Source organism: Rhododendron vialii, chromosome 13a (genome assembly GCF_030253575.1).
Source record: "Rhododendron vialii isolate Sample 1 chromosome 13a, ASM3025357v1".
Taxonomy (NCBI): domain Eukaryota; kingdom Viridiplantae; phylum Streptophyta; class Magnoliopsida; order Ericales; family Ericaceae; genus Rhododendron; species Rhododendron vialii.
The window spans coordinates 8,914,011-8,922,715 of NC_080569.1; the positions used below are offsets into that span (position 1 = coordinate 8,914,011).

An 8,705-nucleotide genomic window follows, 5' to 3' on the forward strand; every position below is an offset into this window, starting at 1 on the left:
TTGAATCCTCGTGGGACCCCGCAAGATCCCCTTCTCAAGCCGGAATGCTATTGGACAGTGCAATACACGCGCAGAGGCAAACCTTTTGGAAATTACGTAAATTGCCACTGAGGCCGCCTCGAGACTCCTCCATAAGTAGTCTACCTTCCTTCCCTGGTTTTCCCCCATCCCCACCCACTCTCCCTCCTCACTTTCTCTCTCCTGTTTGTGTCATTTCTTGGTAGTTAGTAACCGAAAAATGGCTGTTGTGGGTGTGGCCTGCATTTTGACCTCCCTAATTACCTCACTGTTGTCGCTAACTGAAGCTAGAATCCCAGGGGTTTACTCCGGCGGAGATTGGCAAGGCGCTCATGCCACATTCTACGGTGGCAGCGACGCCTCTGGCACCATGGGTACGTAACCTCAACCATTTCCGACCCCACACACCTCTAATTTTCACTTAATCTCAACTCGTTGTACCCTCATTTTGCCGTACGGTTCAATGTCGTTGGCTAGATGGACTGACCATTCACTAATTTTCAACTGCAACTATGCACATTCTATTTTGTACTAAGCACTGTTCTAGTAACGGGGCGGTGTTCAGCACAAAATATCGATGATTTTGTGCTAAACACCGTTTGAGTAATTGAGTAGTGTTTAGTACAAAATCATTTGCTGTAACCCAAGGGGTTTGCTAAGTGGTCTTGGCCTGGAATGTAGTTGTTTGCTCCATTTTAAGGCTTTATGTTTGATTTTTCTTGCAAACGATTCTTGAGACCACCTCACCCCACGTGTACTCTTGTGAAACGGGCTGTGGAAGGAGCTGTAGTGATTAGTCCGAAGTGTACGAAAGCTGGCCCGGGACTAACCTACATTACAAAAAAAAAAAAAAAAAAAAAAAATCTGATGTATTCTAGTATGTCTCTGTTTTTAATGCTCAGTTATGGAGCACAACGGACCATAAAATGATACTGAGCTAAAGCGTGAATATGCAATTAATACATTTGCTTAATTCCGTGTACGGTGGAACAAAATCCTACTAGTAGATCTGTTCTCTGTTTATTGACTCTGTTTCTTAACAGGCGGAGCGTGTGGCTACGGAAACCTGTACAGCCAAGGCTACGGCGTGAACACGGCGGCGCTAAGCACCGCCCTGTTCAACAACGGCCTGAGCTGCGGCGCGTGCTTCGAGCTCAAGTGCGCCAGCGACCCCAGGTGGTGCCACTCCGGCAGCCCGTCGATCTTGATCACCGCGACCAACTTCTGCCCTCCTAACTACGCCCTCCCCAACGACAATGGCGGCTGGTGCAACCCTCCTCGGCCCCACTTCGACCTCGCCATGCCCATGTTCCTCAAAATCGCCGAGTACCGCGCCGGAATTGTCCCCGTCTCTTACCGCCGGTAATTCCTTGCGTCTCTGTTTTGCTCTGTTTTTTTGTGTGTGTGGGTTTTCTTTGTTGTGGGTCAGATTCTGGTTGGGCTGTTTATTGCTTTTGTCAGATCACGTGCGTGCGTGTCCTCGCGTTTTTTCTAATTGACTGAAATACCCCCCAACATTTCTTTGAATTCTAATGGTTGCAAATCTAATACTTGTAGTTTTCTGTCTTTTGGCTAATTCTAAATGTAGCCATTAGACTCTTCTAAAAATAGTATGTTGCATTTGGGGTTTTCCCTAATGAATAGAGTCTGTATAGTTGAGTGCGCACATGTGGATATAAATGCGTTCAAAATTGGACGCACATAGGAGTACAAATAATGAAGAGCCCATGTGTATTTAACAATTTTAAATCCATCAATATCCGAATTTGTGCACACCAGCACGGCATTGCTCTTTATTGATTTTATATATATTTTACCAACATTTGAGTTGTGTTTGGGAGTGTGAATTTAGCTAGTAGGAGTAGCTCCATTTGGTGGAGTGGAATAAAATTGGTCATCCATCATCTCTTAGCTAAAGAAAATAACTTAAAAGTAGTCTTAAGTTCTTAACAATTGAACCCCACTTGGTTAGTCAAGAATGCTTTTCTTACAAAATAGCCCAAATAGATTGGCTCAAAATTGAGAACCAAAGGAGAAATATTTAGATTACAGAAATCCCAAATGAAGCCTTGATGTAGTCTATGAAAGTAACCTTTCCTTCCAAGTCTGTATTGGCTCCTTATTCTTATGATTATGTTACTAGTGTTATTTCCCTAAGACACGGGCCAATAGCAGGCCGACGGTGTTGTTAATTGAAACACGACTTTTACGTCTCACTCACTCTAAAGTCACATAACACACGAACATATTCTAAAATCACATAACACGTAAACCTATTAAAATTTGTGAGTAATCTACCAGATTAGGAGTATTATCTGCTGACTCAACTTGTGACTGTCTGATGCGTCCGAAAGATCTGGACCGTATATTATCTTGAACAGAAGATCAGGATGTTTTGGGCGGATGTTGGGTACTTCAGTAAATTGTTTAACACAAAATAAGCAAACCCTAGATGGTGGTGGGGACACAATCTTTAACCACAGCCGTACTGCGTCTTTACCCCACATTCACGGACCACGTTTCACGCTATCAAAAAACGCGTTTTTATATTTTCCGAAGTGACCAATCTGACCTCGACTCTTGCGTTTTATTTCCGCAGGGTGCCATGCAGGAAACAGGGAGGGATAAGGTTCACAATCAACGGCCACCGCTACTTCAACCTGGTGCTGATCAGCAACGTCGCGGGCGCGGGGGACATCGTGAGGCTGAGCGTGAAGGGGACGCGGACCGGGTGGATGAGCATGAGCCGGAACTGGGGGCAGAACTGGCAGTCCAACGCCGTCCTAGTCGGCCAGGCCCTCTCCTTCCGCGTCACCGCCAGCGACCGCCGCAGCTCCACCTCGTGGAACATGGTCCCGGCCGGCTGGCAGTTCGGTCAAACCTTCGCTGGCAAGAATTTCAGAGTCTGATATATGGCAGTAGTAAAAAAGAAAGAGAACAGGAATCTGGGGGGGGACTTCAAGTTTTCCCGCCTTAATTTCTTTCCCCTTTTTACCCTTTTGCCGCCAGTTTTTTGGGGTTGTTTTTTTTTTTTTTTTTTCTTGTTTTTTGACTGTAATATTTAATGGGTGTTGGGGGGAGTGAAAGTTAGAAAAGAATGTGGGTTTCTCTTACTAGAAGAAGATAAGAAGAGTGATTGAGAGTACTTTTTTGACTTGGTTTTTATTGATTTTGGGAGAGAGGTTTGTGACTGATGAGAGGGAGAGGGAGGAGTTGGGTTGTAAGGACAAGGCTGAGGCGGCTGCAGAAAAATGCATGTAGCCCGCCGTTCATTGAATTTTACTAGTTGTATAAGTTATATATATAAAGATGTATGATTATAATTATGTCTCAGCAGTGAACGATTTTATATATGGATTGTGATTTTGACACTTCAAAAATTAATGGAGATGCTTTAAAATTGAATTGTGTTAATACACAAAATGATGTCGTTTTGAAGTCTCTTCATCAATTTTTGGAATGTTAAAATCAATTTACTTTATATATATATTGAGGTTTTTGAAGTGATTAAAGATGGGTCCTCCTTTTTACTATTAATAGTAGGATTGAAAGCTAATCCTATTTTCTGCTATTCGCAGTTGCATGCTCTCACACCTGGAAATTGGATTAATCAAGTTGGGAAAGTATCGTTTTACTCTTCGGATTAAAGTGTGTAACTAATCAATATTGGCTGGTTCATTGGTTTGTTTTCCTTACCTCACCAGGCTCTCACTATATAAAGAATTTAGAAATTTATGTCTAGTTAAATTCAGATTCATGCCCGTGCAATACTTTTACAACACAATTTTAAAACACAACTATGGTTACAATAGTGATCGAAGCCGTTCGATGTACATGGGTACTTACAACACAAGTTTAAAACATAACTACGGACACAATTGCGTCCGAAGCCATTCGATACACAATGAATCCACATGCATTGAACTGCTCCTCATATTTGTTCATGCCATTATTCCAACATCTACCTGTCTCAAGTTGAGAGAAAATTTCAGAATTGTTTGCAATGTTTTAGTCCCTCAAGCCAAAAAAAAAAAAGCAAAAAATGTACTCCCTCCATTCCATATTGAAAGTCTACTACGAAAAATAGTGTCATTTTTTAGATAAAAAAAAATCAACTACTTCCGTGTATAATTTTTTGAATTTTTTTGCACCAAATTAAAGTACTAATAGAGATCTTTAATACGGTGCGGAAACGTTCGACAAAAATTATACAAGAAAATAGTTGATTTTTTTATTTAAAAAATGACAAGAGAGAGTATATCTCAATATAAAAAGATGGAGTAGTAGTAAATGAAAAGGCTAATACTTCCTACCAGGGGAAAGAATTGATGATACTAATAATGCAAATTTTTCCTCTTCCTCCTATCTGGTGTACCTTTAATTCCAACTGTAAGTCCAAGTAGGTCACATCGTAAGAAAATCCGATGCATTTGTCTCAACCTAATAATTTCCACATGGGGTAGGCGTGAAAATTATAGTAGTACTGCTTTATTCACATGGGGGCATAGGAAGATGGTTTCCTCATATTTCATTCTTTTGTGAACAAAAAAGTTCTTTGGATTCCAACTAACTATACCAAAAGGCCAGACAAGCTAGACCATTGGATACCTTGCTCAACTATCTTCCATTCATTGTGGATTTGGCTTTGGTGGACATCAACGTGTGCTTCTTTCGTGTCCGTGTCTGCAGCCTGCGCCCCACCCGTGAGAGTGTGTTTTAGAAAGAGAGAGAGAACATTCTCTTATTAAATCCCTTCCCGTTTATACTAGCCAACTCTCCTTTGGATTGAACACATCTCCAAAACTCTTCCTTTGGGTGGTTTATGCAAAATTATGCAACTTTTTTCTCCTGATTGATCGTGCTAATGTTCGTCCGTAAGGCGGTGGTTAGGATTACATGAAAACCAAAACAAATAGAATTGCAATTTAGGTGATTCGAAACACTCTTTGTCTATTTCTGTATCCGTCGCGCAATTTTCAATATAAATTGGCTGCGGTTTTGGGGGCGTGACAGTTTTCCTGAATTTCACCAGCTGTACATTGAACGATAACTAAAGCTGCTGAGGTGTTTGCGTGCAGATAGAATCATCCCAATGACAATAAAATTGATTAAAAGATCTCCAACAAATTTACGTTGGAATCACATCCTTTATTAATTCAGTGAGTTTGCGGACAGAAAATAGAGCTTAAATCACTAAACCCTCTAAAAATAAACCAAGTAATCTCTCCACCTGACATAGATACCTTCTCCTAATAAAGCTGAAATCCAATCACTAAAAAGAAAACCGCAACATCATCCTAAAACCTCCTAATACTACCAATCACTGAAAACAATTGATCTTGCATGTCTGCCATCAATTTGACCGCATCACCTCTTCAAATTGCATATAAATTTTTTGAGTTGGCTTACCAGCAAAAATTAGTCGCTGAAGCAGAGTCAAAAACTCTCTCTTGGAAAATTCTTGGCTACGTTTGGTGGCGGCAACAACAGCATTCATCAAGATCCCACGAAACCCACCCTTCTCCAACTCATGAATACCGGCAATGGTGGTTCCACCAGGTGATGCAACATCATCTTTAAGCTGACCTGGATGCTTCCCTCCTTTGCTAATGATAGACGCTGCTCCTAGTACCTGCAAACAAAGCATTTTCAGTTATTATCCCAAAGAGAGAAAAAAAAAAAAAAAAGCATTCCGGTTGCACCAGCAGCATGGAATTTAACAAAAACGCATATTAGTAAAGGAAAACAAGGGAATTGCAGAGTATTTGGAGTTGGAAATGTAGCCAGCAAGGTCGTCTATGTAATTAGTCAACCAACTGTGATGATAATATGAGAAGCAAAATTTGAAAGGAAATATCATCGAAATAGCTCTAATTTCGAATGAACCAGATTTCAGTATAGACTCCGTATACATTATACATGCATGTTTTGTAAATCGCAGGTGTTGGAATCTCAAATTGAAGCACAGAGTCTCAACAAGGCTTGCTTGTTATTTAACTTGCTTGCGAGAATGTTAGCTTGAGGTGGGAAACTCTATTTCCAAAACTTGAAAATTGTTAAGCTTCTGCAATTAAACAAAAGAGGAAATGAATACTTGACAGAAAATAGAGCTTAAGTCACTAAAGCCACTAAAAATAAACCTAGTAATCCCCACATCTGATGGAGACTCTGAATGCATTATTGCTTGAATGAGCAACGTCGTTTCCAGTTTCTCTGTTCGATAGAGGGTTCTCGTAATAAATCTTAAGCCTGCTGATTACTTTCTGCTGTGTCTTTCAGCCTATCTTTACTATTCTCTGGGGCTTGAATTTGTCCTCTTGGCTAAATGAAAACCATTACCACTTGTACTGTTCTACATATAGTTAAATCGCGATAACAACTGGTCAGTCATTAACTGGATCATTCCATCACCTTTTCCCGGAAAGCAAATAATACATGGTAACATAGCTGCATTTTCCATAATTCAGCTTTAAGGTGCATTACATACAGACATGGTTCTTGCGGCAAAAGTACTAATTTCTCAAGTCCACCACGCCTTGGCGCTCTACTTCATATAGCATAACCCTCCGATTACCTAAATTCCAATCTTACGTGATGAGACAACCTTGCCTGAGTCAAACCATAAGACGTAAAACTCATTGCCCCATTGGACTTTCAGGACTGTCGTAAGAACTAGACTTTCCTACATATTTAAATGAAAGCTCCTTACATGGGAGACCAGCTAGGGTGTACAACTATTGTGGGCATAAGAAGCTATACTCATCAACCTGGTCCTAATGCAAAATCAATCAGACCCGAGTAGCTACACTCGTCAACTATGTCTTGGCTAGTTGATTGCACTGTCTAAAAGCGTGAGTGCTGCTCTTCCCCCTAACGAAGAAGCATGGCTCCGTCCACCAGCCTCATGAGTCTGTGCAACACGTGTTGGACATAGACAAGTTTGGACGTGCTCCAGACACATGTTGGACACGCCAAAACATGCCTGATTTTATTACCAATTTTGTTCCATGGCCACACTAGGGAACAGCGGTATGCAACACATTAGGAGTTCAAAACAATAGTAGAAAAAGTTGGGGACTTGTCAAAATTACCATGGATGCTTAGTTGTTCGTTTTTCTTTCAAGGAGGATGCTTATGTTCAGGATCTGTTTTTGAGTTTACAGTACTTTTAGTTTTTGTATCCCACATGTTTGTTTCCTAATTATTGAGAAACGACCTGTCTGTGAAAGAAGAAGCAACTGCAAAAATTCTGTAATCCTTGGAATGAATATAATTCTGTTAAGCTCAACAGGAATATAATCACGTGGCATGACTGCTCATCAGGAATTGAAAATAGGTTAAAATAAGAGACAGGTAACTCACAGTTTGAGAAGCTAGACCCAACGCAAGTTCCCTTGGTAAACCTGCCGCCACCCCTCCATCAACCAAAGCCTCTATTGCCAAGTAAATATATGCTGGGCCGCTGCCACTGAATATGTTGAGGAAAAAAGAGAAATCTCTTGTTATAACAAATCGCAACTTCATTCCTCTCTATCCATCCAAGCGTTTGTCTATCTATCAGTGAATGGGGAAAATGGAAAACCTCTATCATGAACCCCCAGATATAAAACACCACCAATAGTAGTACTAAGACTTGTAGTACCAGAAAATGCCAAAACCTGAGCAAACAATGTTTTGGAACCCACGGTCCAAAAATAAAGCAAACCTACAATAAAAACAGTGTATTTACCGATCCATAGCCATCCCATAGTTTTCCCTAAGAATTATTTTGCTTAAAACAAACCCTAGGCTAGAAAAAGAAATGCAATGAGCTAAAAATATAATGAGAGTGGAGCTTTCGTATCAAGAGAGTAATTCTTTTGGTTCAAAATTCTTCTTAGAATGTGTTTGACATCAATAACTAGAAACATGACAATCTATTAATCGGATGTTTATCTCCATGCAAAAATAGGAGCATACCCTTCTATAAAACAGTTTAGCGTACGTGACGTACCGTTTTATTGTTTCCGTTTCTCGTACCAGACGATCAGCATTCCAGCAATGTAGTAAGAAACAATAGGCAAGATAATACTTTTTAGGGGTGAAAAGTACAAGGGATATTTAGTTAGCATGGTTCGTAAATCATGAGAAATCACATACCTCAGGCCAGTTATCACATCAGCTAGTTTCTCATCAGCTTTCCGTATCTTGCCAATTGCCCCAAACAGCCTAGCTATCAATTCGCGGTCGTCCTCTGTGGCGGCTGCTCCCAAACTCATAACTATGTGAAGGCAGCCAAATTACAAGCAATATCGTCATTTGGACATTAACGAACTTACTCATACCAGAAAATGCAACCATGAGCTCAACGGGGAAAATTTGCTACAATGTAGCAGGAAAAGCACGTGGACAAGCCATAAAACCACCAATAACTTGCAAAGACCAAAATTACCAAAACACACCAGCAACAAACAAAAGCAATCCCAATGGAATCAAGGACATTTTCGGCAACACAACAACAATCTAGCGATAGACAGCCTCAAATCCAAACTTGTCCAATTCTCTTATAAAATACTTCATATGGATATGACATTCTGAAATAAAGAACTGTCATGAAAACATGTGGTATGACCATCAAAATATCTTTTGGATAGAAAAGATAAAACTCAACCTCTCTCTAATGTAATATGTCGCAACTTTTCAAAATG

At 40.4% G+C, this 8,705-nt stretch overlaps 2 protein-coding genes across 2 annotated transcripts; one reads left to right on the forward strand and one right to left on the reverse strand.

The window, feature by feature from the left end:
• The first annotated feature begins 150 nt into the window (after positions 1-150).
• Positions 151-3,344, forward strand: LOC131314720 (expansin-A4). Its single transcript, XM_058343558.1, has 3 exons — positions 151-392; positions 1,062-1,380; positions 2,618-3,344. Exons 1-3 carry the CDS (start codon positions 239-241, stop codon positions 2,925-2,927), a joined length of 783 nt encoding a protein of 260 aa, XP_058199541.1. The 5' UTR covers positions 151-238; the 3' UTR covers positions 2,928-3,344.
• Positions 3,345-5,122: 1,778 nt separating this feature from the next.
• LOC131314722 (pyrroline-5-carboxylate reductase-like) lies at positions 5,123-8,323 on the reverse strand. The gene is made up of 3 exons (XM_058343560.1): positions 8,158-8,323; positions 7,381-7,486; positions 5,123-5,650 (listed from the first exon to the last, which is right to left on the reverse strand). The coding sequence occupies exons 1-3, from the start codon at positions 8,274-8,276 to the stop codon at positions 5,372-5,374; spliced, it is 504 nt and encodes a 167-aa protein (XP_058199543.1). The 5' UTR covers positions 8,277-8,323; the 3' UTR covers positions 5,123-5,371.
• Between the last annotated feature and the right edge of the window lie 382 nt (positions 8,324-8,705).

What these genes read in the sequence shown, in the direction of transcription:
- LOC131314720 (XM_058343558.1), top strand. Translation starts at nt 239, where the DNA reads ATGGCTGTTGTGGGTGTGGCCTGCATTTTGACCTCCCTAATTACCTCA. An exon ending in CGACGCCTCTGGCACCATGG is followed by an intron (nt 393 to 1,061) that starts GTACGTAACCTC and finishes GTTTCTTAACAG; the next exon opens with GCGGAGCGTGTGGCTACGGA. An exon ending in GTCCCCGTCTCTTACCGCCG is followed by an intron (nt 1,381 to 2,617) that starts GTAATTCCTTGC and finishes TTATTTCCGCAG; the next exon opens with GGTGCCATGCAGGAAACAGG.
- LOC131314722 (XM_058343560.1), bottom strand. Translation starts at nt 8,276, where the DNA reads ATGAGTTTGGGAGCAGCCGCCACAGAGGACGACCGCGAATTGATAGCT. An exon ending in GATGTGATAACTGGCCTGAG is followed by an intron (nt 7,487 to 8,157) that starts GTATGTGATTTC and finishes CAACATATTCAG; the next exon opens with TGGCAGCGGCCCAGCATATA. An exon ending in TGGGTCTAGCTTCTCAAACT is followed by an intron (nt 5,651 to 7,380) that starts GTGAGTTACCTG and finishes CTTTGTTTGCAG; the next exon opens with GTACTAGGAGCAGCGTCTAT.